General features: G+C 39.8%; 1 protein-coding gene across 3 annotated transcripts in view; it reads right to left on the bottom strand.

Annotated features, from left to right (window-relative positions):
• Positions 1–2,376: 2,376 nt before the first annotated feature.
• Positions 2,377–22,276, bottom strand: part of NALF1 (NALCN channel auxiliary factor 1) — a 591,782-nt gene continuing 571,882 nt past the window's right edge. Inside the window, exons 3-4 of one of the 3 annotated variants that reach the window (XM_028497867.2) lie at positions 6,698–6,743; positions 4,842–4,927 (exon numbers count right to left, since the gene is read on the bottom strand). In XM_028497867.2, coding sequence (XP_028353668.1) covers positions 6,721–6,743 — 23 coding nt within the window. In that variant the 3' untranslated portion in view covers positions 4,842–4,927; positions 6,698–6,720. Of the gene's footprint in view, positions 4,928–5,149; positions 5,167–6,697; positions 6,744–22,276 lie in introns of those variants that run through there. The other 2 variants (XM_028497868.1, XM_024123257.3) reach the window with 2 other exon arrangements.

Here is a 22,276-nt window from a genome sequence, read left to right on the forward strand (position 1 = left end):
ATGGTCAATGGGAAATGGACATACGTTGAAATTTGCTTTTCAAAACCAGTGGCTTCCTCGTTAGCCAGCACTCAGACAACTGGAACCTTGCAGCAGCCAGTGTTGCAGTGAGCTGGGGGTTTAAGGAGAGACAGTCACTGTTTCTATATCTGTAGGTCAACAGCGTATATCCACAGATCAAGGTCCAGAGTCTGACTTCCAACTAAAGTTTTAAGGGTGAAAGTGTTTGAAGCTGTTATAGTTGGAAATATGGAGTGGGTAAGACACATGCCAAGACACTCACATATCTGTTAGGTGGGTGAGAGGTGAATGGAAGGGGAAGAGAGATAAGAATTAGTGAAATAAGAAGGTTAATCAAGAGCCCTGCTTAATCCATTAATTTACTGAGACTTAATTTACTTAGACTTAATCAATAACTTCTCAGCCTTCCTAGTTTTTTTCACTGTGATTTCATTGCATGGAAATTGTAGTACTAATTTAAGACAAAAGAGATATCAACTCAGCATAGACATATATTCATACAGAATAAATTTAAATTTACTGCAGTGTTTTTGCTTAAGGAACCAGAGGCACACTCTTGTTCTCTCTCTCTATATGTATCTATCTCACTATAAAAATATGCCAGAGATATATAACCCTTTCTCCCCATATACACACATGGATGCATATATAGTCAAATACCCGTCTGCAGTTATAGTGAAAATAAGATGCAGTTTTCATTTCCTTGCAGATTGTATGCTTCCAGTTGCAATAACACTGTAAATTTGGCTGTTACCAAGAAAGAACTAAAACAATGCCTGAGACTGATCAATATTTTAATGTTGTCCAGATACCAAATGTCATCTACCAATTCAGATATTTGGCATATGGATCTGACACCCAACTACATCTTTCACTTATTTTTTTTTTCCTGGTAAAAATGAGGTTTTTATTCATTCATGCAAAAATCCATTTTATTTTCCTTCCCTCTTTCCTTCCTTCCCTCCTTCCTTCCTTCCTATCTGCTTTTATCCTTGCTGTGTTCCTGCCTTCTTTTATTTTAATGACTACAGGTCCTAGTAATTAACAGTACCAATTCATTGGTAAGGAACTAAATTGCTTTTTTTTTATCATGGTGCCATTTAAAAGAACAACTTTTGCTTACTATTTGTGGGTGAGGGGAACAATACTATCTTTTTAATGAAGAAGTCAATATAATATACCACCAAACATCAGTGCAATAAGGAGTAATATATACCTCCACTTATGTTAGTTGACATTTGGTTTTGCAGTATCAACATATTCTTCAAACTGGGATTTCTCTATTGCAGAAAAAAAAGACAATAATAAATATGGAGAGGTCTGTTTCATACACTTGTGAAGAATATTATTTTCTTGATTTTCAACTTGTTTTCAGAAATAATTGTTTTACTATCATAATTCATTATCTAGTATGCAGTGGATATCCACCACAAGGAAAATAGAACAAGACTATGATTACAAAAGTGCAAGGTCTGAATATTTTCTGTGCAGAACATCAAGCATGTTATCAAGTAGGAAAACCACTGCAAATGATCCATGGATGTAGTGAGATTTGAATCACCAACTGGTTGCATCACAAATCATCAATGGTTCTTTCTTGACTTTATAAAGGAGTCATTGCCTATTTGGATTCTTTAACCAATCGCAGGAATAGCTGCTTTAGTTCACTGTGTCAGTGGAAATGTCATAGGCAAATGGTTACACATTTACAATCATAAATACTAGGCACGGAGACCCTTCTCACGTCAGAGTAAATGTGGCAAGAAAAAAATCTGACCAGAATTACAGTTGATTCCAACTCTTGCTGACTTGCCATTCCCCTTCCCATCTCACCATCTCCTCCTCACCTAAGCGAGAATTTCATATTTACAATACTGCATGGTTTTTCCCAGCTCTTAAACTTGTCTTTTGGAGGGCTTACCTCCCATGTAAAGTAGTGGTGGTTTTGGTTTCCCTCTTTTGGCCGCCATTCTCCCCAGACTAAAGCTAAACCATGGGCAGGTGGAACCATCCAGTCCCCTTATTCTGGAAAAGAATCTTAATCAGTTGCAAAAAATATTAATAGAAAATGAAACCCCACTGTTAAGGGATGTTATTTGTCATCACTTTGCCCTGTGTCTAGAAATAGTAACTTCTTGTCATCCCAGTAAGAGTGGGTGCAACTTGCATCTTCTGTTGTGTCATTTTCCTGAAAGAATGGAAATGCCTCTGGCAGGAAGAGAAGCATAAGAAACACTGAAGAAACAGATAGTGGAATGGCGTCTGTCGGGCAGAGGTAGGTGAAGGTCACGACAAACTTTGCTCTGGACATATACCTTAAAGTCATTAAGAGGTCAGTGGAAAAAGAGCTCATCTGATAACGTTCTTCCCCTTGAGTCATCACCCACCCCTCCCCCTCCAGTCATTGCTCCCTAACCCTTCTCATCCCACCCCCAACTCCACGGAAATCTAGAATCCCCCACTAATTAGGCTTTACCAAAACTCATTTCTATAAGTCTCACAAAATTCAACGCAGTTAATATGCGCCAGAGCCACTGTCCACCCACTGTCCCCAGAAATAGTACCATTATTTCCATAAATTACAAATGCTGTGCCTGTGTGTGTGCACGTGTGAATGTGTGTTTGCATTTGAATAAAAAACAAATTTCAAAAAAGGAACAAAAACTGAAGAATTTTGCATTTTTGGTGGTTTTTTTTTTGTATTTGCGCAGACCATTTTAGGATTTTCAGTCTCAACAAAACACTATTAAAACAAAGAATCTAGTAAAATATTTGTGCATGTACTGCTAAACAATTCTAGCAATCTTATTAAGCAATACCTTTATTATTTTGAATATTCTTAACAGACTGGAACAAAACAGGTTTTTTTTTTTATTCAAAACAAAATATGCATACTGTAACGCGTGTCGCAGAGTTAGGTATGATGCAGAGATTAAAGTTTTGTTTCAACAAAAACAAATGCCTGGGGGAATTTCATAGCTAGAAAGTTAAGAACTAAATTTTGTTCGCTAAGAGGACCTTTTCCATGGTTTTCCTTCATCTGCCAGCTATACAGCAATCATCCCTGAAATGCAGTTCCCGAGTGTAGTTAGAGAATAGTAAAGATTGTGAAGTGGTTCTTTTAAAATTATTTGTTTTGTTTGTTTGTTTTAAAAACAGCCCTTATTAACTCTTCCTTCCACTGATTCTACTGTAAACTCATAAAAGCCTCTTTTTTTTTTTTTTTTTTTTTTTTTTAGAAAGCAAATTCATAGACACTCAGCAGGTAAAATGTTCCCACAAAAAGAAAAAATACAAACAGAGCGATCCGATTTCTCCTCTTGTCTTCAACTATCTAGAGCATGTGAGAGTGGTAACGTTTCTGTACTTGAATGAAAATGGCTAACCTAGTTTTTGAAAAGTTCTTTTTGATAATGCAGAATTGCATACACTTTATACCTGGAGTAATTAAAAACTGTATGTGGGGGAAATACTGGCGTGAAATGGTCTAGATTCTGTATGCTGCAGGTGTCTGAGCACGTCTGCTAGCCCTCCACAACGGTAAAGGAGGAAAAAGAAGTCCAGATTTGGGTCCTCAGAATCCTGTGCCTGTAACAATGGCCAAAAGGTGCTCATGTAGTCCTGCAACAGAACTGAAATCCCAGCAAAAGCCCAGCCACCTGCGGCTTCAGGGCAGGACTCCCTACCTCCTTACACCCCCATCTGGGGTGGCTGCTTCCAGCCACCTGACCAGCAGGGAAGACCTGGGCCCTTGGAGCTGGACCAACTGAGTTCACGGCAGTTTTCTTTGCTTTTGTTTTATTTTCAACATAAAGATGTGCTAACTGTCTGACCCCACCTGTTATGGAGAGCACTTGTTTGTTCAGCTAGAAAGGGCCCCCCTGGTTCTGCTCCGTCACGGGTTTGTGCAGCAGCGGCTCAGAGGCCCAGCGGAGCGTGCACTGTGCCCACTCACGGCAGCTGCGACAAGGACAGAAGCAAGCGGATGTCGTCTGCTGTGGGTGGGGGAGGCCCGGGGCGGGCAGGCCGGGAGGGGCGTGGGTTCCAGAGGCAGGAGGGAGAGTCAGGGAGTTTTTTTATTTTTATTTTTTTGTTGTTTTCTTTTTTTTGTCTTTTTTATTTTTTTATGATTTTTTTTTGTCTGTGTGTTGTTGTTGTTTGCTATACCGCGAGGTCATAGCCGTCATTCCGCTAATAGAAACTGACAGGACATGAGACAGAACTATCTGAGGAACACACACCATGACTAGAAATATATATAGAGAGAGACAGTGAAAAGACTTAGTTTACCTCTGAGAAACCATCCCCCCAAATAAATCCTGTATTAACAAGCGCAAAAACAAAACAAACAGATAAACCCAAATCAAAAGGAAAGCAAAGAAAACCTCCAAACATTAAAACACAGTGTATAAAATGGTGTGAGAAATTGAAGTCACTTTCCAGCCTTTTAGTCCATAAAAAGCTGTGTGTGTGTGTGTGTGTGTCCTTGTTTGGATTCGGGCCCCTCTTTTCCAGTTTTGTCCTCCAGGCCCTGCATGAAGTGATGCGCGGGTCGGAGCACCCAGGCCGTGATGCCGGTGGCCGGGGTGGCGGGCATGCTCCAGGGTCCAGCGTCCCTACTCCTTGCTGGCCGAGCGCTCGTCCAGTGCGTGGACGCCCCCGAAGCCCAGGGCCGTGGCGTTCTGCGCCGCTGAGGCCGTGAGAACTGTGTGAAGGAGCATCAGCACGAGAACACACAGTCTGAGTCTGCTGGCGCCCAGCCTGGGTGCTGCTGACGCGGGGAGCGACGTCCTGGGGCAGGAGCCGCCTCTGTCCACCGTCCCCTTGGAGGGGCTGTTGGATTTTGCCTCTCTCCTGACGTCACAGCATTCTGGTTCATCATTGGTTAGAAAGGTTTCGTAGAGCCCTGGGGGGTGAAGAAAGGGCAAGGTTAACAGGCGAGAGGAAGATGGGTAGGAAGGCGCTCAGAGCAGACGGCAGCGTGTGCTTTAACATCTGATCCACAGCATCTTACGGCAATGGAGCATTTTGTAAAGGAGAGTCAAGTCCATACAATCTGGGTCAATGGTCAACCGTGCTCTCAAACCAGTACTTTTAGGTTCCTCACTGCTTTTATTGTACTCTTGGTGGTCATCCATGGAAGTTCTGGGTGGTGATGAATAACAGGAGAAAAGATTTCATCAGGTCAAAACCAGAACCTAAGGTTCTGGATCAACTTGGTGACCAGGAACATTCAACCACCATTTTCTCTTTAACAGGAACGTGATTAATTAACGCAATGCGTGAAGTGAAACCCACCAGTTATGAGTTAGCATATTTCGCATATTTTATTTGTGAAACCACCAACCAATCATAATACCAGAGCTACAGGAACCATGTTACTAATCACTTCCTCTCAGGAACCTCACCAAGGCTCACATCTCCCTTTCTTGGTGAATGGTCTTAACATCTACACACCCAAAGCGTGACCATTTCCATTTGTAAATACTTCTCTTGTTCTTCCATTTGATATTCTGTGATGACTGCCTACACTGAAGCCTGTATTGTCTTTCGCCTGGACCACTGGGGGAGGAGTCTCTGCCTCATCCTTCTCCCGTTCCCATCCTCCAGCATCGTTTTTTAGTGATTGTGGGTCTAGCTCACTCTCTCTCTCTATCTCTCTCGCTCTCTCTTATTCTCTCTTCCTTTTTTCTCTTCCCTCATCACAGAATCTCTCCTCTTTCTCCCTTCTCTTTTCCCTTCTTCCTCTAAAAACACACATTGTTCTTATTTTTAAATTGATAAGTGGAGACTTTCGAAGTGACGTAAAAGAATAAAACAACTGGCTATCTAAACGTTCCAATCTCGTTTCTTGCTAGATTATAAAATTTTTACGTGGTCGCTTAAGTCATTTTGTATCCTTTTTTTTTTTTTAACTTGGCTGAAACATTTTTTCATGAGATTTAGCATGAAGTTTCTACACAAATTTTATTCTGTTACTCTCAAGCTTGAAAAACTTAAAAATGACAATAGAGTAATTGTTAGGATTAAATACGATGTCGTATGTAAAGTGCTAGGCTCGGTGCCTGGCACAGAGAAATAAATTGAAAAATTTGACTACTGTGAATTACAATCACTATTAATAGTGCCTCATTGACTCGACCTTACTCATGAAATCTAGTCTCCTTTCCTCTCTCTCCAGACTCACTGCTCAGTGCTCCAGACATCCTCAACTCTTGGCTGATCTCAGAACACGTGACACTTCCACCCACATATATACCATGGCTCAAGCTTTCTTTCTGGAATTTTCTCCATCAATTCATAGAACTAACTCTCATTTCTCCTTCAGGTTCAGCTCACATGGAATTCCCTTTGTGAAGCCTATATTCCTAGTCCTGGGCTCCTAGTGCATTTTGTGTAACTCTTCAATAGAGCAATTATTGTTTCTTTTAATCACAATTGCTCATTTTCATGTCAATTTCCTTACTTATGTGTTACCATAAGAGCAAGAACTATATAGTATCAGCCTCGTGTTCCCAATATGTTGCAGAATGCCTGAATAAAATAGGTACTTAATGAGATTTGTTACATGAATAAGCTCAATATATATTTATTCAATAGTCTATTAAATAATATACACTGCAATCTTCAGTTTCTTTAAAAAAAATGACCAAGATATCCTTATAATGATGCTTACAATATTCATTTCTTCTTAGGCTTTCAAAGGTAAACTTCACCTTCGCCTAGGTAGAATATGGAAAAAAAACTGAATTAATGAGGTCTGCAGCTCCGACATTTTTATTGTATGTATTTTATTCTTTTTTCAAATAAGATACCTCACTGGTAGACTAATCATTTATTGAAGTATACGTCTTCCAAAATTATATTCTACAAAGAAGAGAGTTTATAGTTAAGATTATAACAATAGAAATCTAAAGGTCATTTAGGTCAACATTTTAGAATGGTAACAGTCAGAATATCTTTAACAATGTCATCCAGATAAGAAGCTCTTCCAAAGTTGCTCAGAAACCAGGTCACTGATTTAGACCTAAAGTCATTTCAGAAAAAATAAGGCAATTTGTTCAGGTCAATCAATGTACTCTTCTTTTGGACTAAAAAAATTAATACTCTTTCTTTTTACATTGTCCATCTTTTTAATAAGAATTTTTATTCAGAGTTATACATGCATATTAGTAATCAAATAATTCTACAAGGTATTTTATAAGAAAAAATTCCTCCACCTTCTCCATCCCAAGTTCTTCCTTCTCAGAGGGAAATATTGCACTTTTTTATTTGTTTCTGTATTGGCTCCATTTCTGGAAATAACCTGTTTTATGCTTTTCATGATTTTTCATTTTTTATCACTATCACTAGTAGATTCCTCCCCCACCCCGACCCCACCCCAGGACATGTGAGGATAAAACATTCATTCTGCACCTTCTCCAGCCCATAGGTGACTCCCCTCCTCTACAGTAGTAAGTTTAATACTCGGTGTTCCTTTATTGGGATGCTGTAAAAACAATTCTCAACTCAGACGTGCAGTAAACTTTCATTTTCCATTCCGGTTCCATTTTGTTTTTCCTAGAGCTAATACTTACTAATTCTTAGTTTTCTACATAGTTACTAATTCAGCACCCAATACTTTGCCAGCTCTTTCCTATCAGTTGTATTTTCCTGAAGAACTATCTCCTGGAGTCTTTTACCATCTGGACTGGTGGCTTTTATGCCTAATGCATAGATTCCAGCCTGAAAACTCCAATGAACCTTCCTCTTGGCGATGCTGGCTGCCTCTTTCCCGTGGATTTCCTATCTCCTGTCCCTTATACCTCTTTGCTCATTTTGGGGGACTGGGCATCTAGTATTTTCATAAGGACAAACACTTGGGAGTAAATTTCTGAGAAGCTGTATGCCTAAAAATGTTTACATCACGTTTAATTGATTGTTTGGCTGAGTATGGAATTCTGGCTTAGAAATTCTTATCCTTCAGCTTTATTTGAGCGATACTCCCATATTTAGTAGTTGAACCTCTGGGACCTGTCCTTTAATATTCTTATCATCTCCCTTGTTCATCACTTCATCCCTTGCTCTGCTTTCTGGAGGATTTGGTGAGCTTTACCATGAGATAATTTTACTGAGTTTTTCTTTTTTTTTTAAAAAAATCACATTTTAATTTCCAAGAGCTCTTTTATATGCTCTGAATTTTTTTTTGAAGTGACTGTTCTCATTTCACAGTTGCAATATATTCTTTTATCACTCTGAGATTTTTACAGCACTTTTATTTGTCGTGTTTTATTTCCTCCCTGCATGCATTCTCTTTTCTCCAGATCACTTTTTTCTTCTTTGTTTGTCTCTTACTTTTTACGTGGGAAGCCCTCCTCACGTCTGTCACCCAGTCCAACAACTTTCTCCAACATCTCCAAAAAATAGTTCCCCTCCCACAAAGAAATATGCCAGCACTTTTCTCTGGAGAGGGAGGCATGGGTTATGGAGATCTGACTGCCTCATATACAGACTTCCACCTGGTCTCCCTTATGTTGTCACCTCCTCCAAAGTATTTCATGCTGTCAATTCCTGTGTCTGGAGACAGTCTTGGATGGAAATCTGGTTGACTCTTTGCTTCCTCTCTGCTGCTTTAGCATTCACTTTTCTAGGTGTCAGCAAATCCTTTCACATGCACCAATTTTCTTTCTAGTTTCTAAGAGGGTTTGGTTGTTGTCTCCTTATCCATTCTTCTGTCCTTTTTGGACAGAAGATTTATGCCTAATAACGATTTCTTTTCTCTTGGGTCTGCCTAGGAAACTTTACTGCACTTTTCTCTACATCGGTCTGCTTTGTCCTGATCTCTGACTCACTCCGCCAGCCAGGAATGCTGCCTGTGGCTGGATTCTGCCTCAGTGTCTCCCCAGAAACTGAAGACACAGGGCATCTGCGAAGGGCCAAGCCAGCCTCGGATTTTTTTCCCTCTGCTGAATCCTTGTTCTCTAACTCCCTCACAGGTACAGTTCTGAGTTCTCTCAAGGCTGAGAGAGAGGAGGAAGCTGTAGAAGAAAACTTGGAAGCTAGCAGAGATTGGTTGATGTGTTTTTTTTTTGTTTTTTTTTTTTCGTACTAGGACCTCTCACTGTTTTGGCCTCTCCCGTTGCGGAGCACAGGCTCCGGACGCGCAGGCCCAGCGGCCGTGGCTCACGGGCCCAGCCGCTCCGCGGCACGTGGGATCCTCCCGGACCGGGGCGCGAACCCGTGTCCCCTGCATCGGCAGGCGGACTCTCAACCACTGCGCCACCAGGGAAGCCCTGGTTGATGTGGTTTAAGGAAAGAAGCCATCACCATAACATAGAAGTGCAAGGTGAAGCAGCAAGTACTGCTGTAGAAGCTGCAACAAGTTATCCAGAAGATCTAGCTAAGAGAATTCATGAAGGTAGTTACACTAAACAACAGATTTTCAATGTAGATAAAACAGCCTTATACTGGAGGAAGATGCCATTTAGACTTTCATAGCTAGAGGGAAGTCAATGCCTTTAAGTGTCAAAGGACAGGCTGACTCTCTTATTAGGCGCTAAAGTAGCTGGTGACTTTGAACTGAAGCCAGTGCTCGTTTACCATTCCTAAAATCCTTAAGAATTATGCTAAATCTACTTTGCTCATGCTATTAATGGAACAACAAAGCCTGGGTGACAGCACATCTGTTTACTTAATATTTTAAGCCCACTATTGCAACCTACTGCTCAGAAAAAGATTCCTTTCAATGTTACTGCTCATTGACACCGCACCTGGTCACCCAAGAGCTCTGATGGAGACGTACAATGAGACGAATGCTATTTCCATGTCTGCTAACACGACGTCCATTCTGTAGCCCATGGATCAAGGAGGAATTTTAACTTTCAAGTTATTACTTTTAAGTAATAACTTAAAAAATTCATTTTGTAAGGCTGTAGACGCCATAGATAGTGATTCCTCTGATGCATCTGGGCAAAGTCAATTGAAAACCTTCTGGAAAGGATTCACCACTAGAGACACTATTAAGAACATTCCTGATTCACGGGAAGAAGTCAAAGTATCAACATTAACAGGGGTTTGGAAGAAGCTGATTCGAACTCTCATGGATGACTTTCAGGGGTTCAAGACTTCAGTGCAGAACGTAACTGCAGATGTGGTAGAAATAGCAAGAGAACTGGAATTAGAAGTGGAGCCTGGAGATATGACTGAATTGCAGCCATCTCATGATCAGACTTGAAAGGATGAGGAGCTGCTTCCCACAGATGAGCAAAGAAAGTGATTTAACGTTATCTCCATTCATTTTAGCATCTTTGATATACCATTGTCCATTATTTTAATTTTTCTTGATCTTTTTCTATTTTTCTCTGCACTGTGTTCTACATCTAAGAGTTTCACAATGATTGGAAAGGAGAGTTCCATCCAGTTACCCTTACTGTCAGCTCTGTAGTGCTTGGTCTTGCCTTCATCCTCATATAATAACATTTCCAAACATTTAAAAATGTTTCTTTACCATTCCCTTTGTTGTCTATCATTTGCTGTGTGAACTTAAGTGCGCCTCTTTTCATGATTTGTTAAATATGTGCAGTTATTAATTCTCCTAGAATTACATTTAAAAAAAATCACACACACGTGGGCAAATTTGTCTAATTATCAGGATCATTGATGAGGAAGTTATCTAAATTTTACTTCCTCGAACTCCTAATCCCTCATCATTTGGGGGGGCTATATAATCAGATGTTTGAAACTTATTTATTGTCAAATTACTAACATTTTTGTATCTTCCCTCCCAGTAATGATTAATAACATTTGCATATTGTTTCATATGTACCTTATTCACGGATTATCTGGTTGCAACTAATAGAAACTCACTGGAGCTAAGTTAGGCAAATAAACGAAACAAAACCTAGAGCAGCTAATGGGAGGAATATGTGAAAAATTCAAGCCTATTCTACGAGATACAAGACTGAGAGCACACAAGGGGACATGAAGAACTAAATTAAGAAACAGCATGGCCATCAGAACTAGGGGTGCTCCTTACAGCACTGGAATGATCTCTGTTTCCTGCTGCACATCTCCCTCATTTATCTTTGGGCTTTTTCATGGAGATAGGACTTCATTGTTTTGTTCTCTTAATTCAATGTCATAGGGGACTGACTGGAATTGCTGGGTTCCAGTGACATGTTCCTGGGGATGCAGATCAACTTGACTATTTGACTGGTTTACGCTGGTCTCATCAGCCACACCAGAGAGAGATTCCCACAGAACAAACATAGCTGTGCAGGTAGGTTCACTCTCTGAAAGAGAAACGTGAAGTCAGTGTTTTTCTTTCTGCTCAAATATGATATTTTCCACCTTGGAGCTTGTAGGCTATTTCCTCCATTCTCAAAATTCAAGAATGTTTGGAATTTGACCTAATTTCCTTAATTTTGCCAGAATGGGAAGAACCACTTTAATCTGCCAGTAAGAGTGTCTCTAAGCTCAGGAAAGATATTTCCCAGTCTTCGTTTGGTTGTTATTTCTTTTGTTTACTGTGTATTATGTGTTTTCAATTTATCACATCCCCTCTCATCAGTTTTACAGTTTTGGTCTCCACCTTGGACTTTGCCTCTGTCTTCTTCAAGCTTATCCTCCACTTTGCTTACTTCAGCCTCTATATGGTTGATACTATAAGCGTATAACATATTTGCAATTGTTTTCTGTTGCCCTGCAATATATATATATGTGTATATATGTATTATATATATTCATCTAAATTAATTGTTATGTTTGCCTGCTTCCCAGCCAAATTTCCTTTCCACGTTTCTCCCCTTGTTTTAAAGGGTCTATATGTCCTTGAATTTTATTGAGAACAGATGCTGTCTAAAATTACCCTTGTAGTAACTTTTCTTAAATATATGCTATCATTCTGTCTCTCAAACTCTGTCTTCCTTCTTTTATGTGAAGTATATTTTATTAGGTTCCATATTTCATTTTCTCTGTGTTAAAAGTTGAACAGATTTGCCCTCCAAATATATCTTAAAGACCTAAATCCTAGTACCTCAAAAGGTGACCTTATTTGGAAATAAGGTTTTAAGAGACTTAATCAAGTTAAGATGAGGTCATTGGCAGGGTGTGGAGGGTAGGCGTGCATAATCCACTATGACTTTTGTTGGTTTTTGTTTTGCTTTTTGTTGGTTTTTATGTTGGGAGTGAGTACCTTCATAATTCTATACAGTGTGTTCATATGTCTATTTCTTAATCCAGTGATTTTAGATCATATCTATTCTCAACTGACAAAGTTGAGTAGATTCATGTCTGTATAGTTCTCTCCTATCCCATTAATCTCATATTTGGCCAGCCATTGCTTTTGTTCTAAACTATGGTTACATCTTTGTACATGTTTTCATTCTGTATGTTAATTTTGAAAATTGAAAGTGAAAGAAAAATATTCTTAGAGTTCATGTAATGCCATTTCATTACAGTAATATCATTCAAAGAATTTAAAATATCAGGTGAAATAGCTGATTACTTTTTATATTTTATCAATTCATAAAACCCATAAAAATTTTAGATAGCTTTATATTTGACTCACGATTCTCTTGCACATTTTTTCTGAGATTCTAGTTGTCTTTCATTCTTCATATAATCAGGAAAAATATTATATTTTCATCCCTATGTCACTAAATCCATTTCATAATCATAACAATTTCAGTGTTCTAATATGAACAGGTTATTTTCGATGCACAGATATTATCTTATGATTTATTTTACTCCACCACGAATATTGAGAGCCTACATTACCCTCTTTCTTGTAATACTCTTCTGTTCTACTAGAGTGAAACTACAAGTAATGTTTCAGATGGGATATGTAGAAGGCAAACTTTCAAGAATATACACATTTAATTGAAACAGACTTCATTCTCCTATTTGAAAGACATTTTGCCTGGGTATAGGATCCTAGACTCACAATCTCTTCTTCTGATAACTTTGGAGGCATTACTCATTGCGTCCTAGGGTCCAGTGCTGTGGGAGAAAATTATGACTGTATTTGTTTCCTGTCGATGTTGTAGCAAATTACGACACATTAGTAGCTTGAAACACCACTCGCTTATTTACTCACACTTCTGTAGGTCACAATCTAGGAGGGTTGCCTGGTTTCTCTGCGCAGTGTTCGCGAGGCCAAGATCGAGATGCTGGCGGGGCTGAAGTCCTTTTCAGGGTCTCTAGGGGGGAATTCACTTCTAAGCTCATTCAGGTTGCTGGCAGAGTTTGGTTCTCCATGCTTCTAGGACTGAGGTCCTTGCTTGCTGTTGGATGGGGCTGCTCTCAGCTTCTAGAGGCCATCCTCATCCTTTGGCTCATCCTCCTCCATCTTCAAAGCCAACAGTGACAGTGTGGAGTCTTTCTCATTCTTCTACCCTCTCTGACCTCTCCTTCAGCCCCATCTTACCTGAATCTTACATTGTGTCTTTATGACTGACTCTGCCTTCTGTGCTTTTCAGAGCCTGTGTGATTAGACGGGACCCACCTAGATGATCCAGAATAATCTCCATATCTCACAACCACAACCTTAACCATAGCTGCAAAGTCCCTTTTGCCATGTAACACATTCACAGGCTCTGGGCATTAGTTCATGGGCATCTTTTTTGGGGGAAGCCATTATTCAGTCTAACACACTTCACCCTCTGGCTCCCAAAGACTCACATCCATGCCACATGCAAAAACTCTTCACCCTATCCCAAGGTCCCAAGTCTCAACCCAATACAACTCAAAGTGCAGAAATCTCCCCTAAGTCTCATCAGTTCAAAATCCTCAAATTTCATTATCTATATCACCTAAATTAGGTATTGACGTGACTCTAAGCATAATCCATCCCAGGATAAAATTCCTCCCCATCTGCGAAACCAGAAAGTAAGTTATCTGCTCCCAACACACGACGGTGAGACAGGCATAGACTAATAGTTGCAGACATTCTGCTTCAAAAAGGGAGAAGATGGAAGGAAAAGGTGGTCACCAACCCAAATCAACTTTGAAATCTAGCTGCACAAACTCCATCAAGTTTCCAGGCCTGCGCATGATCGTCTGCAATTCTCAGCTCCACCCTCTGGGCTCACATCTCTGTCCTCTAACTCATCTTTCCTTGCTTATAAAAAGTTGCATCTGGGTAGTTTCACTAGCAAGTTTCCGCCAGTAGAATTTTGAGGGTCCAACAGCCTTCCTTCACTTCATCCTGTCTCTGTCCCTTTCCATCCAAGCTGGCAGTGTTTTTGCTAATATAAACTTCTCCATAACTTTGTGAGATTCCTGTCTATGTCACAAGGGTTTACCCCATTGGACAAGAAGCTCCCCCACAAATCCTCCCTAGATAATCCCTCCTCTACTTTTGGCTACTGCTCAAAGGGCTGAGGGGAATCCATGAGTCCCACCCTTAATCTCTTCAAAAGCCTTTTGTATAACTTAATACTCTGACCTTCCAAACTTTGTGAGGTCTTAGAATGGTTGTACAGCCATACCCTCAGAAGTTTTGTTTGGTTTTCTCTAGAGTATGCTTTCCTGACAGCAATTCTTTTAATCTTTTGCCATCTTGGTAGACTGAGATTTTCCCAAATCATCAAATCCTGGATTCTATTGTTTAATAATTCTTCTCTCAGTGTATCTCTCTCCTTATGCATTTTATTATGAGTAGCAAGAAAAAGCCAGGTCATACCTTAAACATTTGCTTGGAAATCTCAGCCATAGAGCCAACTTCATGACTTAGCATCTCTGCTTTCCAGATAACTGCAGGATGCAATTCTGCTAAGCTTTCTGATACTACTGAAGATGTTTCCAATTTCCATGAACATGTACCTCATTCCTTTCTGAGCCTTCACCGGCCCAATCTGGGCTTTTTCTATCATGCTCCTCAAAAGTCTTCCAGCTTAGACCAGTGCCTGGTTCCAAAGCCACTTGCACATTTCTAGGCATTTGTTACAGCAACACTCCACTTCTACGTACCGAAATCTGCATTCACTTTCTATTTATAAAAAACTGTCACAGACATCACAGTGGCTTCAAATGGCATCCATATATTATCTCACAGTTGTATAGGTTAGAGCTTGGGTTGGTTTTGACTAGTGTCAGAGTGAAGTAGAGACATAAGTCAAAACCAACCCAGGCTCTAACCTATAGAACTGTGAGGTAATACATGGATGCCATTTTAAGCCACGACGATGTCTGTGACAATTTTTTTATCAGGCGGAAATCAAGGTGCTGGCCTTCATTATCCAAACTGGGTCAGGAGGCTGGCAGAATTCAGTTTCATGTGGCTGTAGCACTGAGCTCCCTGCTTTCTAATACATGGATGCCATTTTAAGCCACGACGATGTCTGTGACAATTTTTTATCAGGCGGAAATCAAGGTGCTGGCCTTCATTATCCAAACTGGGTCAGGAGGCTGGCAGAATTCAGTTTCATGTGGCTGTAGCACTGAGCTCCCTGCTTTCTTGCTGGCTGCCAACTGGAGACTCAGCCTCCAGAGACCACCTGCATCCCTGGCTCATGGCCCTTTTCTCCATCTTGAAATCTAACAACAGTGGGTTGAGTCCCTCCTACACCTTCCATTTCTGTGATTTCTCCTTCTGCCTCATCTTTCTGGCTGATACTTCTGTATTCCGTGATTACATTGGGTGGACCTAGATAATCCAGGATAATCTCCCTATTTTAAGATCAGCTGATTAGCCGTCTTAATTCCACGTGCAAAGTCCTTTGAGCCACTTAATGTACCATATTCACGGGCATATCAAGAAAGAAGATTATAGGGGCTAAAATCTTGGCTATGACACAGATGTTAATATCCTTCTCATTTCACTGAAGGCTTGGGTTTGTTATCCTCGATGAAACCTCTTCGGATATTTCATATATTTGCTGTTTTCTAAAATTTCAAGAAGATATGTCTACACGTGGTTTCTTCATAGCTTCTTCTTCCGGTCCCTTTCAATCTGACCATGGTTTTCTTCCACTCTGGAGAAATTCCTTCTAGCATTGCTTTGATAATCAATTCCTTTCCCCACTTCCACCTTCATATTCTTTTTGTTTTGTTTTATCCAAAAAGCTCATATGGGGTTGTCCTGTCCCTTCCACATAATGTTTTACTCTCTTGTCACCTTCAGGTGTCAAGTCTCTCCAAGAGGCAGAAGTGTCCTCAGGGTGAGTGAATGGAGATGAAATGGATGAATTGCAGCTCCCCTCCTAACACCCCCAAAAATCATTACTAAGAAGGCTTCCTCACATCCACCCAGGGAGCTCATTCAATGTCTAGAAAGTCGATCCCTGGATTTTGTGGGCAGACCCCACACTGCATAGACAGGAATGGGGATGATCTGTTGGCTCAGATGTCTGCTCAGAGCCTTTGATCCATCAGAGAATTTCTGGTCTTTTTGTTCTGCTTTCTCTATGTCCCCAAAACAATCCATGATCATCAAAGGGTCCTATTGGAAGAACAGTTCCCACGTCTGCTGTGGTCTTTTTTCAGAGCCTGCTCTGAAGGCTGTCACGATTCTGGTTGCATTCTAGAGTCCTGCATTTGCCTTTTCTCCTCTGTACATTGTTTATTTAAAAAAATTTTTTAAATTATTTTTGGCTGTGTTGGGTCTTCTTTGCTGCACGGGCTTTCTCTAGTTGTGGCGAGCAGGGGCTACTCTTCCTCGCGGGCCTTCTCATTGTGGTGGCTTCTCTTGTTGTGGAGCACGGGCTTCAGTAGTTGTGGTGCGTGGGCTTCAGTAGTTGTGGCGCGAGGGCTCAGTAGTTGTGGCTCGCGGGCTCTAGAGTGCAGGCTCAGTAGTTGTGGCACATGGGCTTAGCTGCTCCGCGGCATGTGGGGTCTTCCTGGACCAGGGCTCGAACCCATATCCCCTGCATTGGCAGGTGGATTCTTAACCACTGTGCCACCAGGGACAGTGTATATTTTTTAAAACAGTCTCCGTTTTCACTGTGTCCCATTTTCTAGATTCTATAGCTTCTATGAATGTATCCCATTTTGTAGTTTTTACTTCAATTTCAATAAGAGTTAGAGACAGGTGGGAAATAAAAGCCTGCTTCAGCTTGCCACCTTGAACCAGAAGTCACACCCGCACTTAAATGCAGTGGTTTACTCATCACCAGGATCATTTTTTGCCATCATGTAAATCCTGAGAGTTGCAAAAAATAGTTTTTGAAATCAGTATTTCACCTTTAATAGCCCTTCATTTTATATTTGCTGCAATAGTGGTTTCACATGCATATAACCTAGGATTTATTTAGAAATAACTTACAAAAAATATAAAATTAGCACTAGTATCCAAATTGTATCCACGTTTTTAAAGGTGAAAATAACATAAGTGACCTGTAAAGATTTTGCTAATTTTCTAGGATTATTTTATTATTGGGCTGGTAAAGCAATATAAAATGAGAAGTCAGTCTCAGAAATCTAGAAACAAATTTCCAAATCATACGACCATCTGCAGAAAGAATGACTTAGGAGCATCTATATATTTATAATCTTTATAGTATCTTTTTTAAGCAAGGGCAAATTTTAAGTAATTAAGGTATACATTTGAAATAGATTAGTTTTTTTTTTTTTTGAGCGGAGTGGTGGCAAATGTATCAAGTCCATATGATGAATTTTCAGTCTAGCATCACACTGAAATCTAACTACTCCATCCTTCCTCTAAACACCTAGCATTCTGCTTATCTCCCAGAGAACAATAAGTATTTGTTTAATGAGGGGAAGGAACCAAGGGATCATGAAGTAATACTCTGAGCTGTAAAAGACTGTGTTAATGCGTTGACTATATTAGCACATGGATATAACCCAATAGTAAAATATAATAAGTACACATATCAAGAAGAAAAGTGATACAGACTCTCAAGAACGGGCCACACAAGTACCTGCCTATGTAAAGGTCATTCAGAATAGAAAATTAAGTGCACATTCGATAGAATAGAGATTGTTTTAAAAATGGAAAATCATACACAATGAAATTAAAATCAAATGCCCACATTAAAATGGCAAAGTTCTACAAAGAATTCACTCATTTCTTAAGACCATAAGCTAAATTGAGGGATAAATTAGGCATTCAAAATGTCTAGAAGCTAAGCAGATAATTTCCTCAACGATGGGCCCTAAATTTTTCTAGGATTGTACTAAAAGAACAAAGACTGTCTTCTGCAGTCAGAGAGAATACAGTCTCAACAGAACTAACACATGATGTTAAATATCACATTTTCATTGTTATCTCTCCTAAAATGGTTACAGTGATATTTTTAGTTATGAAAAATTTATTCTAAGAAAATAGGAAAGAAAAAAAGTTCATAGATGAAGAAAATATTTGCTCACCAAATATATCATTTAATTTTCCACCCCATTCCTGAAGATGCCTTTTAGGGTGGCCTTGATGTAGACTTTATAGGATGGGGTGGAGGAAAACCATATCAGTTCCCAGAGGAGTGTAGCTGTGAGCATCTGTACAAACCATCAGAACATTGTAGGGCTCAAGGCAGGGGGTGCTGGTGGGACAGAAAGACTCATGTTCCTCTTCCTATTCTGATAAGTTCCCAAGTATCAGGGACTTGTACCAAGTGCAACTAGTAAAAGTCACCTGAGGAAGGAATAAGAATCTTGACTCCTCTTCCATTCCTGTGAACCAGCCATGGTTACTAAGGGCTTTCACTCTTCCACTTGGGTTCCTCTCATAGATGGGAAGAGTGTTTATGGGGCTTCATGAGGTGAATTTCAAGGATTCAGAGAAATGCGTTTAAGTGTGTCATATGAATCTACATTACAGGAGGATGTGAAAAACTGGATCTCTCATGACGTTTCCATGACTTCATGTTGAGTGCTAGCTAGTTCATCATTGTTACCCAAGAAGAAAATTGTATTGTCCTTGTTAAGAACATTACCTATTATGTTCTATTTCTATTTATTTGTGTTATTTTTCTCTGTGAAGTGACACGGTGAGGATCACATACTGTAAATCAGTGTCATGTTTTAGTAGTTTACCCAGTCTTTTTTAAATTTGGCAATCTTTAGTAACTATGACTCTGCAAAGGAAATATTGTTAAAAACAGGAAACTACGTAAATAAGTCTGTGGGTGCAGAATCTCAAACCATGACTTGTAATTGAAGAGACAGTTTTGCTAATGCTTTGATCCATCCATGAATGTATTTTGAGTACAAACAACATTTCCTGCTTTTCTTTCTAAAAAGAAAAACAGACTTTCTGTGTAATCACAGAATACATACAAAGCTATCCCAATGTCTGTATCCTGCCTACACAGACACACATTAATGGCTTCAAGGCATGAAAACACCTCATAAAGAGACCTGGACTTCAAAAATATGCTTTTTTTAAATGAGTTAGGGGAAAATTATTTTCCTAATTTGATCACCAGTTTTTGAAACATTAAATGTGAACAAAAGTAGCTGTGATTTTCATCAAAATATTTTTACTCAAAGATAATGCCAAAACTTAAGTTGGTAGTACTCCGACTCTAAGGAAAAGCCAATATTCTAGAATCATTTATAGACAAGAAAACTGTCTCAATATGTTAGAGTTGACATTAAACTTAACAAAAAGAATATTAACTAGAATGATTAACTGTCTTTATTTGTCAGATGTGAATTGACAAAGAAGTTTAAGGCAAAAGAGATATAATTATTCTTTTTTGGAGTGGGGGAAATAATAGGATTTAACACTCACTTATGACTCTTACTTGAGAGACAGAGAACATCTGTCCTTTTATAATAACAAAAGCATATATTCGTTCAATAGTTTTGATATCTACTGGTTTTCTGCTGATTACATTTTTTAAATATATAGAGAAAGACACATACATATATAGTAAAGTGAGAAAATATTAAGATGAGAAAAGATTAGACTGAGAAACTGAGAAAATATGAAGAATAACAAAAATGAGGTTTTGAAGTATGTATCTCTCAGAGGCAAGACAGCACAAATGAATATTCTGAGAAGCCAGGCTCCTTGGGCCCCTTGTTTCCTACAAGAAAACAAAGATGCAAGAAAAGGAAAACGTGCACAGGTGATGACAGAAAGAAAGAAAGAAAGAAAGAAAGAAAGAAGGAAGGAAGGAAGAAAAGAAGGAAGAAAGGGAAAGAAAAAAAGAAAGGAAGGAAAAAGATTATATATTAAATTAAGAATTAGACATTAGGAGGTGATATAAAAGAGAAAAAAGACCAATGTAAAAAAGTTCAAATACTAGTATTTAGTCACTTGAAAAAATAAGGATGTGTAATATTTTGCTTACAACGTTGAGAAACACTCATTATAATATGTATGTCCACAAAGGAATGAGAAGTATAATACACCTCTGGCAAGAATCTATGCAGTTAAAACTTTGAGTTTTTGGCAATAAATATCAAAAGCCTAAAGTTTTGCATGCGCTTTTACCTGCCAAGTCCAATTCAATGAGTTTAGGGAAATGAATCAGAAGTGTATGGTGGGCTTCCCTGGTGGCGCAGTGGTTGAGAGTCCGCCTGCCGATGCAGGGGACGCGGGTTCGTGCCCCGGTCCGGGAGTAGGGAAATACTGCAGCACAATGGATGGACCCAGAGGTTATCATACTAAGTGAAATAAGTCAGAAAGAGAAAGACAGATACCATATGATAGCATTTATATGTGAAATCTAAAATATGACACAAATGAACCTATCTATGAAACAAAACCAGACGCACAGAGACCAGAATTGTGGTTGCCAAGGGGGAGGGGGGGGAGGGAGGGATGGATTGGGAGTTTAGAATTAGCAGATGCAAACAATTATATATAGGACGGATAAACAACAAGGTCCTACGTATCATACAGGGAACTATATCCAATATCCTGTGATAAACCATAATGGAAAAGAAAATGAAAAAAATATATATGTATAACTGAGTCACTTTGCTGTACAGCAGAAATTAAACACAACATTATAAATTGACTCTACTTCAATAAAATTTTAAAAAAATGTATGGAAATAAGTATGCATATATGTTCTTAGCAGTATTTTTTTTTTTTTACATAGCAAAAAAAATGAACATGAAAAAAAGTCCGGTAGTTAGTAAAACACTCAAGTAATTTACATCATAATCATATACTGTATTATCATGCAAACATTAAATTATGCCATAGAGGCATATTTAATCATTCAAACCACTATTCACGGTATAAAATGTTGTTTTCCTATTGGTGGTAGATGATGGATTTTCTTATTATCTTCTTTTTGCTGATGGACACTTACTAAATGTTTTTTTTTTTCTTTTTGGGTCTTAGTTGAGGCATGCGGGATCTTTCGTTGCGGCACGGGCTCTTTGCTGTGGCGTGCGGGCTTCTCTCTAGTTGTGGCGTGCGGGCTCCAGGGCGCGTGGGCTCAGTAGTTGTGGTGCGCGGCCTTAGTTGCCCCAAGGCATGTGTAAGATATTTGATGAAAATGCTTAGATTTTCAAAGAGACGCCATCTTTTCTCTAATCTATTGACGCTACAGGAACAGTAAGCCCAGCGTTTCTGATGAGGCTCTACCGGCTCTCCCTGGGCACTTACCAGCGGAGGCTGGCTGGGAAAGGCACGCAGGCTTCCTTGGTCTCTTTGGTGAGGGGGCATCTATGCGGTGGGCAGCTGTTGTTTAGTTCAGGGAACATCCGTGACCCCTCTGGGAACAGCACCCAGATTTTATTTTGGGAAAGAGGCTTCCTGTACTCCACAGATGTGGTGCAGGTGAGGCTGGGCCAGCCCCTCCCACATGCGGGAGGCCTGGGACCTGCCTTATTGACCTGGACGTTCCATCTCCCTGGCTGCAGGGATTGCTCAAGTGTGGACACGTGACTTCGGCCACACCACTGGAGTCCAGGGCAGGACTTCCGCAAAAATTATGGCAAATGAGGTGAGATCTCTTCCTGCCGCGGTTCCCAAACTGAGAGGTTATAAATCTGTAGCTGCTGGTGAAATCAACTAACAAAGAAAAAACCGAGCTCAGAGGTGGGGTCGGAGAGCCAAAGCTCGACTCGGAGCTTTGATAGAGCTCGAGAGAGTTATTCTCTGCATGGAATCTCTCCTGTATCTCTATGCTTCAGTATATCTCTTTATGTCAGCACATTTCTACCACCGATCTATCTATCTATCTATCTATCTAATGAACAATATATTCACTGTTGTTTATTTCTGGACCACGAATTCCCTCTTTGCTTCAGTCAGTTCCAGTGGGGTTTCTGCACTTGCAGGACGCCTTACCGACACACATACTCTCCTCATGGAGACACTGTGAAGCTTTAATGAGACGGTGGATCTTAGGTG

The sequence above is a fragment of the Physeter macrocephalus genome, chromosome 13 (assembly GCF_002837175.3).
Source record: "Physeter macrocephalus isolate SW-GA chromosome 13, ASM283717v5, whole genome shotgun sequence".
Lineage (NCBI taxonomy): Eukaryota > Metazoa > Chordata > Mammalia > Artiodactyla > Physeteridae > Physeter > Physeter macrocephalus.